This window comes from Ambystoma mexicanum, chromosome 4q (genome assembly GCF_040938575.1).
Source record: "Ambystoma mexicanum isolate Mex_15411 chromosome 4q, UKY_AmexF1_1, whole genome shotgun sequence".
NCBI classification, from domain to species: domain Eukaryota; kingdom Metazoa; phylum Chordata; class Amphibia; order Caudata; family Ambystomatidae; genus Ambystoma; species Ambystoma mexicanum.
In genome coordinates, this window is record NC_090928.1 from 1,110,376,668 (window position 1) to 1,110,397,579 (window position 20,912).

At 43.7% G+C, this 20,912-nt stretch overlaps 1 protein-coding gene across 1 annotated transcript in view; it reads right to left on the reverse strand.

Annotated features, from left to right (window-relative positions):
• Nucleotides 1-20,912, reverse strand: part of COQ8A (coenzyme Q8A) — a 1,433,786-nt gene that overhangs the window by 1,215,082 nt on the left and 197,792 nt on the right. Inside the window, exons 3-4 of the mRNA XM_069608680.1 lie at nt 18,704-19,093; nt 4,185-4,251 (exon numbers count right to left, since the gene is read on the reverse strand). Of these exons, the coding sequence (XP_069464781.1) occupies nt 4,185-4,251; nt 18,704-19,093 (457 nt within the window). The remainder of the gene's footprint in view (nt 1-4,184; nt 4,252-18,703; nt 19,094-20,912) is intronic.

Genomic DNA, 20,912 nt, shown 5'->3' on the forward strand with positions numbered 1-20,912 from the left:
ACCACAGTCGACACTTTTGAAACCCTGTTTTAGGAGTCGAAGATGATATGAAGCACGCTGCTAACTCAATTGTGAAGCCATCGGAAAAAACGGAACTGAAGCCAACGGGCGCAGCACAAGCTACATATACGACTGGTGACGTTGTCACTACGGAGACTTTCAAAATGTAAGGCTTACACAATCCTAAACTTAGCAGCGTTGCTGGTAATTGCCAAGAAATGGATATCTCTGAATCCCCCACACGAGTGACTGGTATATCAAAGTCTGGAACTTTGTCTCATTGGAGTGTGTTATGCATCTGATACAAGGAGACCATTCTAAATTCACACATGTACTTTCCTACACGATTACAGAGAATCGTTCTGCCGCAGAAACTGAGGATAAACTAAACTGTCCTCTACGTTTACAGCATGGCTCCTCTGGGGTGCACACAAGGGGGGTGTGTGAGACACCTGAAGGTGTCTCACCCACTAGTCCCGGGGGGGGGCAAGGGAGGGGGGATCTGTCATCCAGGTGGCCATTGCTTTTGGATCCAGCTCCTGGGGTTGGACCAGTGCTAGAGGATCACCTGGGTGGGGGTGTGGGGGGGGTGTCCTTCGGGCAGTGTAGACTGGATGTTGAGACGCAGTATCCCCTTCCTTTCAACACCTTTACCCCATCCTACCAGGTAGGCTATTTAGGAACTTTACCACCACCCACCCAAACACACTTTCTCACAGACAGCCCGCTATAAGGGAAAACGGACTTAAACCTGAGTTGTATACCTGTCGTGTCCCAACAGAATGGTCATGCGAGGTCAGGCAATTACTGAACATCACACACACACCTTACTTCCGTTACACATCCCCACGCGGATGGAAGGTGGAGCACTAGAGCACACGAGGAAACCGTAGTTTTGAGAGGCAAGTTAAGCAAGAGGAAAGACGGCAAAACAGAAGGGGATTCCAAGGAGGGAAATTCCCTTGACCTTTTCGACAAGGCACTGTTACTTTCCTCAAGAATAGAAAGTTACACTTTCAGTTAGGCTGAAGAATCATGCATTGTGTGTCGCAGATACCCGAGGCCCTCCAGCGTCAATCAAGGTAAGGAGAAACACCAGCCGCCGTGGTACCATCATTGGCTCCACAAAGCCGCTTCAGTGAAGTCAACATAGCCGGTGAGTTGGGAGACCGATGCACGACATGTGTTGAAGCCAAGGTAGCAAGCAGCAACTTTGTATGGCGAGCGCTGGAACGAACATTGTTAAAACGCGTATGATAAGAGATGCAAGTGAAGTTGAATTGCTGAGCGATTGAACTTTAAAGCAAGCTACAATACTTTTGACAGAGTGGTCCTGTAAATGCGTGGGTGCTCAAACAAGGTCTCTGTAAGGTATCCAGGTGATAGATATGTTTGTCCGAGCCCGGTGGAGACCAATTGAAAGAGAATGAATAAATGTATCAAAGAGGTCCTGCAATGGGTCAAGCAAAATACTGCACAGAATTGAAAATCTTTTTTGATCAAATAGAGAAAGGAGGGAAAGTACATGAATTTGGTCTGAGTCTGGCAGAGCGAGATCAATTGAAGGTTTTGTGTTAAAATGGGTTTAAGCCTGGCATCATGCCCTGTGGAATAAGAAGAAACTTTGAAAGGCAAAGAGACTTTGGCACGGAAGGCCCTGATGTTGAAGTCTAGAACTGCATCCTTGTGCTAGAGAAGCCAGAGTGCGCTAAGCTTGTGTGCCGCCTTATCCCATGCTGAAAACATGGGGAAGAAAATCCAATGGCATGAATATCCTTCATTTGCACGACATTGTTTCCCACACTTTTTATTTAGGAGGATTGGCAATAGGTTTATTAGTAAAGGCCTTTTTATTTTGACAGACTCAACTAGGACGGGTTATTTGATGGTTGAAGCTTGCTCCCATCTTTAGAACTAGGATTAGATTAGGCATATTTTTCAAACCTGTTTGAAGTTCAATAAACACCCTTGAACTGTGATCACTTGTGTCTGTCTGATACCATGCCTTTCTTACAAGAGGTTGTGGCTGATGGAGGTGTGGGGGTTTTAAGCAGGGGAGGGGAATCTCATTTCTTTGTGTTTTGTTAATGAGGGTTTGCCGTTATACCAAAATGCCATAAAAAAGGCTATACCGCCAAACAGCCTTTCTGTCCAGCGACTACTCTGTACTGAATACAACACGGAGACCGTCCCATCATGATCCAACTTCAGTTGGCCAAAAGGAGACGGCACAACGAAACATCACCACTAACCAACTACAAAAAAACAATTTCTCTGTTTACACTTCTCAAGCACTAAATCAAACACAGCGATGCCTATACAACACAGCAAACCGCACCCACTTCACTACACCACAACACAAACCACCCAGCCTTGCACATGACAACTATCGATCAGGAAAAACCAAAAACCAAACCAAAAACAAAACGCACTTCGGTTCAGCGAACTGTGAAAACCGAACTGAAGCTGCCAACAGCACATCAAAGCTCTCCTGCGGTATTCCAACCTCAGTCCCACTAGCTCACCCTACCCACTTTTTTCAGATCCGCCAGAGCGTCAAGGGACCACTCCCGGTGGTGATAGTGCACGGTATAAATGTCCTTTAACATAACATGTGTTTGGCTTCCCCTTCTAATTTAGGATAGCCTTTCCCCTACAGTTAGGTGTTTTAGCAAGAGAGGGTGGTACACAAACTACCTTAGTAATTGCATTCAAGAAAAAGACTTTGTCCGTAGAGGTTACTAGAGAAAGTGCACAGAAGGGATGAACAGGTGCGAATGTGCAATTTCTATTAGGGCTCAGATTCCAAAAATGATAACCATGCAAAAGCAGATTTGCTTTTCATCGAAGTACCGCTTTAAAAAGACCTTCAAAAGCCCAGGTTTAGGTTTCCCTTGAGCAGGAGAACAAGGCCTGTAAAGAGCACTCAGAAGTCTATGGCCTGAAATCCACGGTCTGTTTTGTAAGCTTGAATATGAAGTATGGCTGCCTGACATAACAGAGCGAAGTGATGAGTAACGGAATCAATTCAAACATATCTAAGCTATTCATTAAAAGCTGAATACCACCTTTTAAACTATTTTTCAGGTGTAATTATGCCATTATCGGTGTTTCCCTTGGTTTTTTTTTTTTTTAAAAGCATGGGAAAAAATGCTTTTCTGTTAAAGTAATCCGAATACAGAGGCATGAATACTTGGATCTAAATTTTTTTTAAATCCATGTAGAGGTTTTCTTTGCTTGTCCTCTTATTGGTTTCTCACTAAATGTTTTCTATTAGCATCTCAAATTGATTTAGATTTATTGAATAAAACCTGTAAATAAAGTGGTGACTGTTATAGATTCAGGCCATACATTGCCAACAGGCACCCAAGTAAGTCACACACCCTCACTGCTTTGCTACAAGATTTCTTTTCTAAAAACCGATTGCTCAAATACAGATCTATTCCGTTGGACTAAACATGCTTTGATTTATATATTAATCAATTTTGTGTGTGCTGGAAGTTAACAGATGGTTTCCTACTAAAACAAAATAGGTACTAATTTCTTACAAACATTGGCAGTTTGTGTTTGTCTTGGGCACATTGCACTGTCTTCATTTGCACAATGGGACACAGGCTAAAAACCTTTTATCTGAAAAAGGACATTCAAAAGTGAAACCTTTGCTAAATAAGGAGGAAAATAAATCGCTCAGTGCAAGACACTGACTTTCCAGAGCAACCACTTCATTTGCTGCAAAGTTTTGCACACCATCGTCCTAGTCCTATCACAGAGGGTGAATAAAATTGATTCCAGGTTAAAAAGTAAAATCCAAATTGTAGAGCCGGTTAACGAACAGTCAGCGATTAAACAAATGTTGGTCCTTCAAATAGATTGTAGATTGAGGTGAATCTCAATTTGTTAAGGTGGTTAAACCAATCACAATGAAGGCACAGCCAGTACTACTACATTTGGGCTTCGAGTTACAGTCTGGTTACATCCATAAGAATGAGTGACTCAGGTAAAAGAAAAAACACATTAGCAGCTCCATGCTTGACCGAAAAATTAACCAAACATGTCACAGCATAACATGCCTCATCCTGAATAGAGAAGACCCAATATATGTCAGTTCTTTGGTAACCTCTAGATGGAAAGTCTGCATGAATAAAAAAGCTGCCAAGAAACACAAAATAAGTGAAAAACATTACCTCCAAAGTTAGCCAATCTTCCAATCCGAGTAACTGGCACCTTTCGCTCACGTGCTCTTTCATTAAGCTGGTAGAATGAGAAAATAAAAGCTTAGGTTAGAGTTTAAAATGTTTAATTCATTTGCTTCAGAAATAAATTCACTTGCATCTAACAAAAGTGAAAATGTATAAATCTTTATTTCCTCAGAGATAACGTATAAGTAGATGCACTGGTTCTACTGGCTGAAAATGAATGTTTAAGATGGTGCTGCAGAATCTAGGTGGTACAGAAACTAAGCAAATCTGCAGACCATTCATGGAAGTCGTTTGAGGCACACTGACGTCACATTGGAAGGCTTTCACTTTTGTAGTAAACATGTAAACTACAGTGAGGTTAAACACCAGAACATAGGTTTCAGAAAACATTCGCTCTACAAAAAGAAAGTAAACTTGCTTAACAGACAAAGTTACCCTAGCAAAGACCCAATTGCACATAGTGGAAAATATGCATTTGAGACAATTGCCACCCCTTACTCCAACTATTATATTGCACTGGCTAAACTAGGACATACACTGATAAGATGCAAGGCATTCCAACCTGTACCATTTACTATAGTACACAATTGGACACATTTTGGCCAAATCTGCACTATTAAGAAGTTGTTAGAAGAAAGTGAGAATACCCTAGTTCTGGCATGTGAATGGATTACTGTTTCAGGAATTTTGGTACAAACGTAGAAGCTTACCAAAGGAGGAAAAACAGATATTAGGGCTCGCAAAATCTACTAGCACACTCATGTTGGTAGTGAGCTTTTATTAAGGGCGAATACCATATGTATGGTACTCGACATTGCTGGCAAGTATGTGGATGCTTTAGACTTCACATTTACTGAAACTTAAGCACATGTGTGCTAATGGTGACATGCACCATTTTACAGAAAGCACTGGTAAAATATTTCTCACTCGGCAAAATGAGGAGAGTGCATTTCTTTTAGGTTGGGTACATAAACTAAGGACCTCACCCTGCAGATCCAGTGGGATTTTGAAGAATTTTTTGTGAGGCCTGGATGTTTTTTTTTTCTTTAATTCTATTTTTATTTAGAGCCTTCACCAAAGCACTGAACGAGAAGGTGGAACATTCAAATGAAAAGGTCAATGAAGATTACATTTGAAGTATGGCAGATTAAGAATGAGTTGATAGAAGTAATGATGTAAGGTGAGAATAAAAAACAACAAGAGGAAGCACAGATTATAGAGTAGCAGAGGGTTCCATTGCTTAATGTGTACAGATTGTGTTTGAGACTGGAGTAAGATGGAACAAAACCATAGAAGCAAGAAATTGAGGGGCCACAAGTGCATTTGGAAACAATCCAGAGGAAATGGGAAGTTATTTGTGAGCCAAACGAAAGCAAAGAGGTTGATCTAAGAAAGGGATGAAGCACCAACTAATACGAATAGCAGAATTCTAAATGTAGCACAGAGCAGCAATAAGCATGGGGTCCAATTAGGAGAGGAAAACAATAGTATAGATGGGAAAATAAAAGATCAGAAGTTTAGCAGGATGAAATGAGAGAACAAGCTCTATGAATAGCAGAGGTGAAATCCACAGGTACATGTAGTAATCATAACGAGTGAAAGAAAGTGGGCTAAAGCAGGACCCTGAGATTCCTAGCAGAGTTGAAGGCTATAGAGGAAGGAGGAAAAGAAAGCAGGGTGGCTGTAGAGGGCTCAGGGAGGCCAGAACACAATGCACCCAGTTGTAGAGGGTTTTAAGTGCTGAAAGTGAGAATTCATCCATGCTTGGACAACCAAGTCAATTAGTAAGAGTAAGACTTGTTAGAAACATGATAGGACGATTGTGGCATTCAGCCCCGTGACTGGGGCCAATACGGCCGGTAATGGGCCACAAGCCCTCGCCATGGTAGGCCCTCTTGGCGAGGGCTGTGGGTCAGCAGCCATGTCAGCCCCCCGCCAAGTGGGCGACAGCCGTTTGCATCCCAGGATTTCACCAAGATTCCAATTCTTTTTGGCTCCGTCACGAGATAAGCTCAGCATTGAGTGCGCAAGCACACCTCCCGACAGAATAAAAAATAGAAGGTAAAACAAATGGCCAATGACGGTGACAACCATAAAGAACATGTTAGAAAATGGTCGCCGTCATCCGGAAAGGGACATATCCCTTTATTTTATGCCACGAGTGCAGGCGGGGATTATAGAATTGCACCGGAGGAAGACAGATTGTTCGTTCCCGGGTGCAAATTTAGAATTCTCTGCAAAGAACTGAGGATAGATTTTAAAAAATGGGATACGTGAAGAAAGGGTAATGGTATAAGATGGAGAAAGGGAGAAACTTCATGAAATGAAAAGAGGAAGATTTACCAGGACAGTAGGTATAATCACATAAATGGGAAAGAAATCACTTAAATACAGAACCAGATAAACCGTGTCAAATGCTGCAGAAAGATTGAGGAAGATGGCAATGCTCAGTGCGATTAGCAGAAAGAATGAGACAGAAGAGCAGTGTCACAATTTAGAGGCCAAAAGCACGATTGATGACAAAGTAAAGCGGGCTGATCCAAATATGAAGATATCCAAGAATAGAACAAATGTTCCAGCACCTTCAAGGGATCAGGAAGAAGAGAAAGTGTGGAAATTAGCAGGAAAAGAAGTTAAATGGTGAATAGAAGCATGCTTGAAAGTAAAAGCAAAGAGCTGAGGCTAATGAAACTAAAGGTCAAAGTAAAGAGCAAGCAAAGAAAAACTTGTTTCATCAAGGGAAGGAAGAGGATCTGAAGGTGATAAAGTGGGGTGAGTGTGAGGAAGCAGTGTCAAGAGTCAGAAAGAGGTTTGAAGGAAGAAAGAGCAGGAAAGGAAAAACACATGGGGAAATTTGTGGAAAAATACTGGGCCAAGACACAATCAGAAAGGGGAGGATAGAGCGATAGGTTACAGTAAGGTTAGAATAGGATTTAAGAGCTGGAACAGACTAGGATGAGGGGAGAGTGCATGATCTGTATTATTTTTTTTTAAGCAGAGATTAGAGAAGTGTTAGAAAGCCTAGAGAAGAAAGTTAAGGAGATAAAGGGGTTGAGTGGTCTTCGGATGGCAACCCGCACAACAAGCGTCTTCCAAGTGAAAGGAGGCGGAGAGCCATGGCCAAAGAGGTTTAAGGGAAAGATGAAAGGGAAAGTAAATGCTGGGATCTTGATAAAAATACCTACCAGAGCATGGGATGCGCTGAATACATATGTAGGCAATTTCATTAGAGTACGAGCGTTCAAGACAGTAATGTACATGATTGGACTATTCCTGCACACCCTTGTGAACACTGCTCCTGATATGTTTTTAGTTTTATTACAAAATAAGGAAGCACTGTTCTGCTCTTGAGATGCTTCAAGATTCCTACACATCACTGCTTTATTTCATGAATCAGCTATCTTAGTCCCTGCCATACTACTGGTTTATCTGAAGGGCAGGGGGTGGAAAGAGGGCACAGTCAATAAGGGAACTACATAGCTGGTGGTAATAAACTCATTTAAATACTACTTGTAAGCCAGCACCCAGAGCCGGCCGGTAAGATTGTGAAGTGCAAGTATTTTAGTCACTAAATGTGAAGCTGGATGAAAAGGTTTCAGCAAGTAATACACATACTAAAATATTTACTAGCCTATGTGTATCTGATCTTTCTGTAGTCCACAAATGCATGCACCCAATAATTATACATGACGTCAAAGTTCCTCGTCCAGTCAGGCTTTATTAGAACTCCTCCCTTAGGCCCTCCTCTGGTGGTACCACCGACCTGAACATATTCGTGGAATAGTGTCAGTGGAAACGGGTGGCCAGGGCCCTGTTGGTCTGATGTTACCTTTTGTTTTTTCTGTCATTTTTTTGTTTGTTATGTGCCTGTTTGAGGGTGAACATGTCTGGTATTGTTAGGCAGAAACCTGTGCAGTTCCCTTAGGGACCACTGCAAAAGGCTTAAGACTACAGGTGTTGGCAGTAAACCCAATTGGTAGCAGTCTGTACCACCCAGATTTACCTGGTAGCTGTGGCTGAGCAGCCAGACTTCTCTCAAGAAGAGTTAGATAGTATATAGAGTATACAAGATAGGTACCAAAATACAGTAGCACAAGCAAACACTGACCAGAGCTTTGGTATCAAGTATATGATTATTTATTTAAAGACACACTTAGAAACACTCTAGCACTATTATTTAAGCAAGTTCAAAAACACAGTCACTTAATATATATACATCCCTTATTCCTTATTAGACAAGTCTTAGTTAACACCACTTATTTCCAGACAGAGGTGAGCGCTTAACTAAAGATGGCACTCCAATAAGTTAAGAAAAAGGGAGGGGAAAAGGCAGAAATTAGAAACAGCACACAACACAATACTTTAGACGCACTCAGCAAGGCAGGAAAGTCAAAGTCTACTTGTGAGCAAAAAGCTCAGAGGCCAGGCTCCCTCTTGGAGAGAGTAGAACACCAGTGCAACCAAGATCACACAGTTTAAAAGGCTTGGAGAGTCTTGGAGAGTTTAAAAAGGAATCAGTTCAGCTCAGAAAAGTTCAGTTAGCCAGCCTAAGGCCAACCCAAGTGGTAAATTGAGGATTTAAGAGACACCCCACACAGACCGTTGCGAGGGAGGCCAGGAGGACAGTACCTTGAAAGTGGAGAGAATCCTCCAGCGGGTGCAAGTCGCAGCGTCGTCCAGAGGAAGAGATGGTCTCGACGTGGAGGAAAGCTGAAGGTCGTTGCACTGCCTGAGAAAAAACCAGCAGTGGAGTTCTCTGGTTAAAAGGTACTACCCTTTTATTTGCGGTAGTGGAAAAACGTGGTATCCCGGTTGCCAGGGTGCTTGGCACAGGCAAGGCGGCCACGAGATGATCCGGGAAGGCGAAAACGCGGGCAAACTGGTTATCCCCACCAGTCAAAGGAAGAAGACTCTTCGGGATGAAGATCTCCTCTGTTGTTGGAAGAAGTGGTGAGTCGGTTCAGCAGGGCTCCACCGGTGGTGTCGTTGCAGGTCAGCTCACCTTCTCCCTCTTCGGATTCTTTGGTCCTGTGGTGACGTCTGAAGTCCCAGTCCCCAAAGCCCTGCTTTTATGCAGAAAACCTCCATTCATCAGTCCTAGCTGTCACTCAAACATGCAAAGTGGTGAGCCGGGCGGCTCACCACTGGGCCAATCACACAAGAGTGCGACTTGAGTTGCCGAAGCAACTCAGTCCAGGGTGCCTAAACCCCCTCCAACACCCCCTGTGGTACCCAGACAGAGTGGCATCACTTTTGGAGGCTTCTGTGGAGAAGCACGCCAAAAAGTGGAACAAAGGTCTCGACTTGGGTTGGAATCACAGAAGCGAACACAAACGCCATTTTGGAACAGAGTTCTGGCAAAAAATACCAACCGGTGAATTAATATTAAATAAATAAACAGGCGGTATGTTTGAGGCCATTTTAAAAAGTATTAGCCTCGAACAATGGGAAAATACCATAGGAATATATTTGCGGTTGAATATAAAAAGTAGTATCCACTGCCACCAGCCAAAACTCGCTTAGAGGGGACTGGACAGTGCCCCCTCGAACAACAGACCCAGGGGCAATCGAATTGCCCCTACCAGTACGCCCACAATATGATGGTTTGTACTGGTTCTGTTCAAAATTTAGGACTGGTAAAGCCAATGGTGACTTTACATGCCCTGGGAGACAGTAGTCAGTCCCAGGGTACGGAGTCTATGTTTGGGAGTCACTATGACACCACTGTGTTACAACACGCAGGGTGCTGTGTAACACATATACCAAAAACATATGAAGCCCTATGGAGTAAAAGACCCCATAGCCCATAAAACACATCCAAAAATCAAAGGATATCTCAAATCATGTCTATGAGTGGGAGAAAAAGTGTCTCGCTCTTGGCAGGAGAAAAAAAAATAAAACCCAAAAATCCAGCAAAGCTGCTGGGGGACTCACTAGGTTTGGGAAATTAGCCTTAACAGAGAATTCTCCCTAACAGGTATGTTGCTTCTCTGTAGGTCTGTTACTCCTTTTAAATGCTACTCCAAAACCAATGTTTGGCAACTGCACATTCACACCCCGATCTTAATACTGCATGCTACAACCAAAAAGTGATGGGTGGAACGCTTTGAATGAATCTGAACCACTGGCAATTCTCTGGGCAACCGTCCACACCGCCGTTTTAGCCCATCTGCACCATTGCAAAAGGGTTCCAGCCCTTAATCCTGCATGCCCAGACTACCTACTGTGGGTTATCCATCCATACTTCCTATGGATTTTTACCAAGTTTACCAGGTCAGACAGCTCACCTAGTCACAACTTTTTAACCAACCACACAACACATTTTGGTATGTATAAATGCTGCTGGACTGTATAAGGTGGATGAAAGGACCGATTTTTTGGGGTTAGCCGGCAGCTATGCTTAAATAAGCTTGCACCAATACAATCCTGCCAAATGGGGAAACATACAGTAAGCAGCACAGCAAAGAGGTCGCAGAGCACACATTACAAATTAGCCATCTATTCTCGTACCATCAACAAAGTGGCATCTCTAGAACACATACCAAATATCTAGCAAAGCTTATTTTGAGAGGATGGAAACTTGGTCCTTAGACTGGCATATGAGAGATTGCAATCTATGCCATGTGACGAAATGAGACCAGGAAACCATGAACGTTGTCCATCAAAGTCCATAAAAAGGAAAATATTGCATCTTGCTGCCAACACGATATTTAGATCCACTGCCAATCAGGTTACATAATTAGGGGAAACTAAGGCATCATATTTTTCAGTGGGATCTGAAGTGGCCAATTTCACAGCTAATCTTCCTGCCCTATTCATGGTTATCACGACAGAAGGGAAAGCTAACCCAAAGACAAAGCTAATCCCCCTGTATATTGGTTGTCAAAATCCATCCAACATGCATTGATAACTGCTATCATGCAGACAAAGGCTCCATAAAAACCTACAAGCATGTGAGCTGGCTAGTTGAAGAAAGCAACGAAATAGAACTCCTCACAATAGGAGCAGGAAGAAATACAATTACTGGGATTCTTTGCCTGTGGTCTGCGACAACAGAAAACAGAACTGCAGATTCCAGAAAAATACGGATGTTTAAAAACACAGTTTAGGAGCTGGGGAGTGGACAATCACGTTCGAGTAAAGCTAAATCTTGATTTGGGATGAAAATGATTTTCACTGCCACAAAAGGAGCCACCGCATACTGAATTGACTTCTCATTTGGGATGTGAGACAAATAAAAGGACAATATTACTAGTTGGTGGCCATCTATGAATGCCTTGTGCATTCATTTCTTGGGCTCTTCATATTTGCTGACCGCTATGCAACATGCACCACTAATTTGGTGCATAATCAAGGAATAATACTCTTTCCATCAGAACTGTGCCACAGAAATGAATTATAAGGCCAGATCAATTATTTTACTGGACTGCACACTTTTGAGATACAAATCCTAGTGTCCCCATTCTGGCTAATCGGTTAATGTTTGAATTAACACGTGAAATGGTATTTTCTCAGGTTTAGGTCTATTTGATATAAAGAAATAGACTGTTTCAAAATTGACCAAATCTTCGTTTTCTTTTTTGTTTAAATACGGGCGGTGGGGGGTGCAAGAGACCCCACGCACCCTCCCACTTCGCCCCACCTTAACTTATTATTCCCTTACCCCACATCTATATTTAATTTAAATTGACACAAAATTTGTAAAGAATGCGAGAAAAGAAATAAGTCCATTCTGCAAAGGTCAATTTGGGCCACAATCAAGTACGATTATACCATTGAAAAAGAGTGAAGGGTGGCCTCTAGAAATTAACACTCCACTGCTAGGCTCGGTGTTTGGTCTGATGGTCTCAATATCTCTGTGCAAGATCACAGGTGGGAAGAGGTGAACCCCACACCTCTTGTATGGAAATCGTGGAAAGTCCTGGTTACCTTGGAAAGAGGTTTTTCTGTGAATCTTAAGAATAAGAAGATTCTAACGCTGGATGCAAAGTTTCAAAAAGTGTTTCTTTATTCTCTGTAGTATACACACATGGTCTAAAGGTGGTAAGCCGACACGTATTTCGACCCTGGAGGGTCCTTCGAGGCAGGTTGAAGTAAAGAAAACAGGGGGGAGGGGGCAGGGTGGCGGGGTGAAGTTGTGCTGCCCTGCCCCAAGGGTTTTTCAATTGACGCCGTGTGGCAAGTTAATCATGGTCGGGTATTATGCAGTTAATTGCTGGTGCCGCCGTCAGTCAGGCATGCGGAAGTGAAGTGAGGGATCTACTTCTACCATTGCCTCCCGCTCAAGCAACAAGAGACCATTCTAAAGAAAATACCAAGTCCAATTTAACAGCTTCACTAGAGAATTGCAAACAAGACCTGGCTCAATCATCCTTTCAACCGACATACAAACCATACAGACAAAAACCACAGTAACAGACTTAAAGAGCCGCAAAAGTGCCCTGAAACTTACTGGCCAGACTAAAAGGTATGGAACATCTGAAACGGACTGTATGAACTGATTCCACGGCCACAGATTGGGACGATCTTAACAGGAGAGAATGTGCACTTCTTTGGCATAGAGGAAGGAAAATAAGGCAGCAAAATACGAAAGTAATATTGTGTCCTTTATGTTCCTAAGGTACCAGGTACAGTCCAAGCCCACATTGGACTAGGAGGGCACACAGAATCCAACATACAGCCCCGAGTAAATAAATCCTCCAAGACACATTGCTTTTTGAGTCTTAAGGCACACAGCTCTATTGGTGAAGAACAATCCAGTCTACAATGAGGACCGAAACATTTCACCAGACTACCCTAAAGCGACGATGGACAAAAGAATGTCTTGCTCTTTAACAGTTCTAAGAAAAATGGGACATTCAATATGACCTACTACATCCTACAAAGATGTTGGTCACTAAGTAAGGCATAACTAAATAATTAACTCTTCCGGATCTTGAAGATCTGAAAAACCTTTATCAAGAAGCTATGGGTACCTCAAATCCTCCCTCTAAATCTTCATCTGGGGAGTGACTGTTCTAAACAGAGAAAATCGTTGAGATTCAAATACAAACCTAGTACAGAGCATAACCCACCAAATATGACCCCACAAAGACCACACATCCTAATGCACAAGAACATACACTAGACAAATATCCCCAAAAAAGCAACATCCACATCAAAACTAACATTAACAAAATGTTTTGGCCTTTTTCATTTAGACCCCATAACGGAGGATACATTGATTTGATGGCCATGATAGCAACAGTCGGTTGCAAAATAAGTGAATTGTTATACTCAATAGTCATACATCTGGTTATTAGATGGTTGAGAGGCGAGGCTCTTTCTAAAAATCAGACAGCAGTATTATAGTTGTTTCATGTTCAAATGTTACACACACTGGATTAGTCTTAATTATATTCCTATGGTTGGTTAAACTTACTTTCTAGGATATGATGGTCATTCAGTTTCCATTTTCCTATTTGCCAACTACTCATTAGGCTCAGATTTCCATAATTCTTGCTTTCATGCATATGGGAAAGGAAAGAATCACATCTAAATATTTATTTTTATTAATCCTCACCCTATTTTTAGCAGTATTTTGTGGGCCTCGGTCAAAGCATATATCCAAGGGAACTTTTTTTTTTTTAAACTCAGGAGAGCCACCTGGTGGCATGCTGTAGATGGCTGGCTAATCCATCCTGCTCCAATAGTGCCAGTCTTAAGGGGATTTGAGCCCCACCTTGCACACCCCTAACCCAACCACCCCCCGAATTGGATTTTGAGCTTTGCATCCCAGAGGATCGACCTGACTCAAGCCCAACTGTGCCCGGAATCCGCAAACCTGCACGGACTATCATTCTCGGTCCAAGAAGGAGCTCTGCTGGTACCTATGTGATCCCACGGCTCTAAGGCCGCAAAATGGGACATGTGAGCCCTGCCCTTTGGTGTGGCAAGAACCCCTGGGGAGGTAGCCCAGAGTTTTCCCTCAAACAAGGACTTGTCCATGCCAGTGCCCTGTATCCCACTTCATGAGGACTGTCGCAGCGAAGGTGAGCCAGAGGCAGAGAGGGGCGGGGGGAGGCTGTTCTCCAGTACTGCTCCCCAAGAGGTTGCGAGGAGGGCAAGCTGCGGTGGTGAGGACCCCTTCCTGGTGGTCCAGACTCCTGAGCAAACACCGGCTGGGCTTGCTGCTGCAGGAGCAGCTTTGACTGGTGCACATCGGGACACGGGCTGAGGCCGCCGCAGCCGAATCCTCGCACTGCTCACCCAAGGTCTACTTGGATGGCCCTGCGAGGCTTCAGCCCTCTGGTGGATTTTTGCTCCATTCCTTTGATTTGAGTGGTTTTGGTCTGGCCCAGGGGCCCATCCCCTTAATGCTGTGACCCGTCTGTGTTCGCTGCACGGTCACCAGCCCATCCATTTATTGTCATCGAGTACTGCTTTGGGCCGCTCTGCCTTGTATTCAGGGGTCTCAGCCTCTCCGGCTTACACATGCCCTTGCCACATCCCGCCCCCTGCCCTGTCAGAGTGGGGCTGACCACCTGGGGAGCTGGCACCCCTCTGCCACACGATCAAGGTCGATGTGTGCCCCTGGCATACCTGGAACTGGAGTGAGCTGGCATTGGGCTACAGCTGGTTATCTTTGCGGAGGGCTCTAGGGTCAGAGCTGGTTATCCTTGCGGCACAGCCAGAGAAGATTCAGAGGCAAGTCACCAGAGTCCCCTCACACACACTTTCATAAACCCTTCTTTGAAGGAAAGCAATGTACCAGATGAGCTTTAATCCACTATGGTTACCCCAATTCTTAAAATGCCGGGCTTGGCAATGGATAACCCAATCAATTTTCACCCCATTTCCAACACGCCCATTTTACTTCAAATTCTGGATAGGGTGGCCTACAGTGAGTTGGCTGAGCATTTGGAGCTACATCCTATTATCCACCCTAACCAGTCTGATTTCAGAAAAAAATATGGGCCAGAAACTGCTCTTCTGGAGCTGAAAACTAAACCTTTGGGAGAAATGGACAGAAGTGGTCTGTCCCCGATTATCTCATTAGATCAATCAGCGGCATTTGATTTAATTGAACACTCAATCCTCATCCCTAGAATGCAGGAGGTAGCTGTATGGGGTACCACAAGGTGCAAGCATGTCGCCTTGCCTCTATAACTTGTTTATGGCCCCCTTCATGTTAGAGTAAGCAAGGGTTGTATTCTCAAACTACGCAGTTGACACTCAATGTGTCATCTCACTAAGTGGTCATCATGAGACAGACTAGTTGGAGGTAAATCGCATCTTCTCATTGATTGAAAGGTGGATGCTGGATAATTTCCTAGCCCTGAACCGAAGCAAGACAGAGTTGCTGATTGTAGGTAGCTCTAAGGCATTAAATTCTCTAAATCAAGCTTACAGCTCTTTTAAATTGGGAGATGACATCTATCCTCTACCAAAAACCAACATTTTGGGGGTAACTCTGGACCTGACACTGAGCAGGAAGGCACATGTCTCAACAGTAGTGGCTGGTGTAGTATATTATGTTAAACTATTGGCTCACTTGAAGCCCATGATTTCTCAAGAAAGTCCTGAGACAATTGCCAGGGCAATAATCTGAGCAAAGCAGGACTATTGCTGCAGTTTACTGTTGGCCATTAGTCAGCAAGAACTGCATAGACTGTAGGTAGCTCAAAACTGGGCGGTCAGAGTAGTTCTAGGACTTCCCAGGCACAGCCATGTAACAGAGGGTAGGGGATCCCTTCACTGGCTTCCCATTGAATCTCGGATCTCTTTAGAGTGTTGGTTATTACATTCAAATGCAGGCTACAAGTAATGCCCGCTTATTTACAAAACCATATAAAAAGAGAAATGTAATCCAAGAACTCCTATCAAGAAATCAAAATCTGATAATTCAGCCCAGATGTAAGACCTCAAAAGCAGAAAATGGAGCGTTTAATGATAAGGTGCCTTCCCTTTGGAATAAACTGCCCGTCAAACTAAGGAGCCTAAATTCTCTTCAAGTCTTTAAGAATTCAACTCTTCTTTTTCCTGAGACCTTTTCAATCTGGTTTTCACCAGGACTCGGGAATCACCATGCGACTCTTAGTTATTCAGTTTTGATACAATGTCGTGTTTTCATCTCTTGCAGGGGACCCAGTTAATGCCTCTTGGGGATTCTGCTTTTTTTGTGTCCTTTAGTGTTGGTTTCCTGTTGTACTGTCTTTTTGCCTAGTCTGTGCCTTTATGCCCGAGGGCCAATAGCGTGCATAACAAATGTAATGCTGGAGGAGCAGGGAAGAATGGGGTTCTTCAACCTTGATGTCCTGGAGTGCATCCCTCTAGTAGTACTGCTTCACCTAACGACCGACAGCACTTTCCACTATTTTTTCAGCCCACAATAAGATACCATGGCTGACACCATGTACACCAAGAAGGACATTGCAGCCTTCCTACAGGACATAAAAGGGATTTGTTCGGCAATAGGTAATCGTCTAGATATGCAGGGGCTTGAAGCCAAGCAAACGTCTGGAAATCCTGGAATCCCAAATGGACACAAGGATTTTGAAACTTGAGGCATGGGGAGATGATACTGAAAATGAACCATTTTGAGACTAGAGAAGGCGCAACTACCTTAGATTTTCTGGATTCCCGTAAAGAGGGAAAGAGCGATATCAAAAGGACTATCCACGATGTAATAACTATTTGGGGAGGACACGACAGCAGAACCCACCATAGACCATGCACATTGAGCCGGAGGGAGCAAGAGGGGTCCAGCTCTGTTCTTGCCCACTTCCATTACATCTGAGAAAAGACCTGGATCCCTGACAAGGCGAGGAAGGAGGGCCTAATAAAAGTCACCCACATTTCCATTTTCCAGGATTTGTCCGCTTTCACCTTGACCAGGAGAAGTCTTTTCGCTCCAATCACTCAGTGGCTGAAGGATAAGGGTGCGAGATACCAATGGGTTTTTCCTTTCTCACTGTCCTGTGAGTACAAAGGCCTAAAATACAATCTGTTCTATCCCTCAATCCTTTCACTTTACTTCTCCATCTACTGCCTTTTCTTAAGGCCCATTTGCCCCAGCTCCTTCCACCCCCCGAACGCCCAATTCCTTTCGGAAATCAGTGCCAGTCCTTGCTGTAACTGGACCTTGGGCTTCTGCTCATGTAGAAACTCTGTTTCTACATGAGCATCGACTATTCCGTTTCTCAACATCTCCCCTGCTTTCGCTCTACTCTTCCTCCACCTTTTCCACTCAATCCTCTATATGCCAGCACCACCTCCCTGCATCCTCTCCTAGGGAGGCTGTTCACCTTGCCTGCTGGCCTTCTCCCATTCTAGTTTCCCCTCTACCTCCTGCCCTTAGCGAGTTTCCATCCAGCGACCTACCCCAAGTCCCTCCCAAATGGGTGTACCTTCTTAAGATCAGCAGAGCAGCCCTCTACATCCGCAGCATAATTTCTGGGGCAAAGCTCAACTCTGTTGCTTCCTAGATAGGTTCACACCAGAGTGATGTACATGTCGCTGTGGGCAACAGAAGATCAGAGGGGGTAACATTATGTGCCATGGGATGTTCCAGCCATGGAGGAGGGATGCGATTCAGGAATGCAAGGTATGGATGGACGAGCTAGAGCTCGAGTTCCTCCCTGAGCAACAAGTGTGACTTGCTGCCGCCTTTCTCACGCAGCTCTATGCTTCCTCATACCTGGGTAGCAACCTTTAAGTGAGGCAGTACAGGCATTAAAGCCACTAGACTTCATGCAGCCCGAGGGCCTGCACCGTGCCCGTTTCCTTTACACCTTCTCAAGGTTTTCCTCTGTTGGACTTTCTGCCCAATCGTCCTGTCTCAAAGATCAACCAGCCCTGTATTCTCCTACTACACTAAATTGTGCCGAATGTCAATGGTCGGGGAGGGGCCACATTTCTTAGGGGAAGGATTGTGGTGATCTAGTCAAAAACATTTTAGAATATAGAATAGTACATTAGACAGTCAGGCAAGTACTGCCAAATTGCAAAGCCCAAGCCAACAAGAAACAAATGTGTACATTGCATTCAAAGCAGTTCCTAATTTTGGTTCTGGAATAAACTAGTGATTAAAGATGTTGGCATCATCTTTAATGGTCCAGCTGTAGACGAAGTGTACAGAGTATGTGGTGCTACAAGTACATATTTAGAACTGCCACGGGCAAACAAAGATATATCCAGCCTCTCCCCTTCCCCCCACCCCTCCAACCAGAGACATTATTGCCCAAGTGCTTGGTTTCAAATGAAAGAGGCTCTTACATAAGAAAGGACTTTACCAATGTATACCAAGATGCCTTATGGGACATTCACAATTGACGCAAAAAACAATTATTCACTTACAAGGTGCCAAATTGAGGGGAAAACTAACTATGGAGGACTCCTGAACAATACTTCCAGCTTTGACCAACATTCCATGGTTAAATATTTTACAGTAAGCATTTCCTGATGTTTATTTCCTGCTTCTTAAATTCGTTTCCTTTACAAGATTTTAAAATAAATGAGCTTACCATCTGCTTGTATGGCTTATTCTCAGCGTTGTTTTTAGTCTCCCTAGCCTTGTCAATATCTTCAGCTGTAAGTCCACCAACAGAGGAATGATCTTGGTGAAAAGCCCTGTGCTGTCCCGGAGCTGCGAATGGTCCAGAGTTCGTGACTTCTTCCAATATTTTCGTATTTGCAGGAGCAGCGTGAGGTGCAAATATATGCCCAGTTCCACGGATGTTATCAATATTTTTGTCCGTGCCAGAAGTGTAAGATGACACCTCTGTTAAGTGGCTATCCTGGGGTTGACCCGGATGTGAAGTAACGTCCTTCATTAAAGTTTCTGCTTCGGCACCTGAGAAATTATACTCGTTGCCAAAATTATTATCTGCAAGGTTCTCCTGTTTGCCAAGATCCTGAAAGAAACAGCAATAGTGTTTCAGTACAAATAAAAGAAAGCAGCACAAAAGTTCAAGTAGCAAACACTAGACTGAAAAGAAAACAAATGAAAGCAACACAAGCATCGTATGTTGTATTAAGCAAATTACACTTTACATGGCGTTCGCAAATTTATGCAAATACAGCTACAATGAACATGTATAAATGCGCAGGCTATATTTGAGGCTGTGTCCAGTTGCTTTAAAGTAGGAGTCAAAGTTCACGGGAAAGCAGATCAATGGTGAAATCAAACCTGAAAGCGAATGGGCATTACCATGGGGAGGGTAGATTGAGGAAATAAAGACTGGAGAGGATGGAGTGGGGGTGTACATTTCCCAAAAGCCGCAGAAAACATTGTTCACTGGTGTCCATTGACGCTTACTCCAAAGAAACACTCCAGGAGGTAGCACTACAGATTCTTCAGATACTAAAACAAAAGCCCCGCCCACGAGTGCAACACTAGCTGGCCCTGCAACTCTGCCTTTCAAGTTATCCCGTTACCCTCCAGCCCAATAGTCTACAGCATGCTACAGTAGTACCGCCACACTAGAATCACAGGATTTCCTTTTCCGAGTCCAGAGACATGGTAATGGGTGTATCCATTCTAGTTTATTGCTCAATGCCATTGTAAGTTCCAGATCGGAGCTGTAGCTACCCACTCAAACACCTCAGTTTCCAAGTACGGGTAAAAGCTTAAGTCTCAACACCGCAACTAAACACTTGGCAAGGCTTCCTCAAAGGGGGTATTCAGCCTTGTACAAGCCTTCCTTGGGAATTTACCAAGTGCACGTGGGAGCTAAAGGCTAGAAAATACCAAACAACTTACCTTGGTTCATTGGACATGCTGCTTTCCTAAAGGGGGTACGCCTTCAGTGTTTATTAAGCCGTCATAATATACAGTGAAAGCCACTCCCTCTCACAGAAGCATCGTCACAGGCCCAAGGCAAAGTAGCAAAATACCTTTTATTAAACATTTGTTTTCATCCGCGTATGTTTTTTCGAGCATGCGAATAGCAATAAATTAGTGGTGGGTAGACCCTGCCAGTAATGGTCTTGCTGTCCAAAATTAAGGGCCAAGCGCTCGCCTAGGGAATTAAGCAGATTTCATTGTGGATGAGGAAGTAATCATGTCCAGTCTCAACAGCACCAACTCCTGCAGAGAGTAGTGTAAAAGAGTTCACCCAGTCCTAAGGGCAGAAGACTGACAACTTTAAAAAGCACGGCTGGAATGCCCAGTAGTAGAATTAAAAGGAGTCCAACCAACTGTAAGAAGACAAGGAAGCATAGAGCAAGGAGACAAGTCCATTATTGTTCATGTGGGACGCTGACCTTTAGCAAGGATACCAGTTACTGAAACATTTCTCACACCAGTATAAGAGCCTGCATTAATGAAACAAATGACATTTCAACGTTATTGTATAAGCTGCTGGGAACTCATCAGCAATGTTGAGAATAAGCTGCTTCCCAAAGAGTGCTAAACAAGTTGAAATACTGGTAAAGGAGCAGAGTCCCGCTCAGCCACTCCACGCAATAAGATATCACAATGTTGATTAAACTAAAAAAAAAAAAAAAAAAAAAAACAGTAAACTTCTCGTGATCATTCCAGCTAACGTACTTCCTTTCATTCTCTGTTAAACCTACCAAACTGCAGTTCTATGCTGCTCGTTCCTCCACTAAGCTGTCAATATAAAAAATGAGTACCCAGAGAGAGGGTGTGGCAGCCTCCCAGCCAATGAGTAGACTCGGAACCCAGTTCCAAGCCCCCTCCGAAATGAGGCCATCATCTTCCAACGCCGG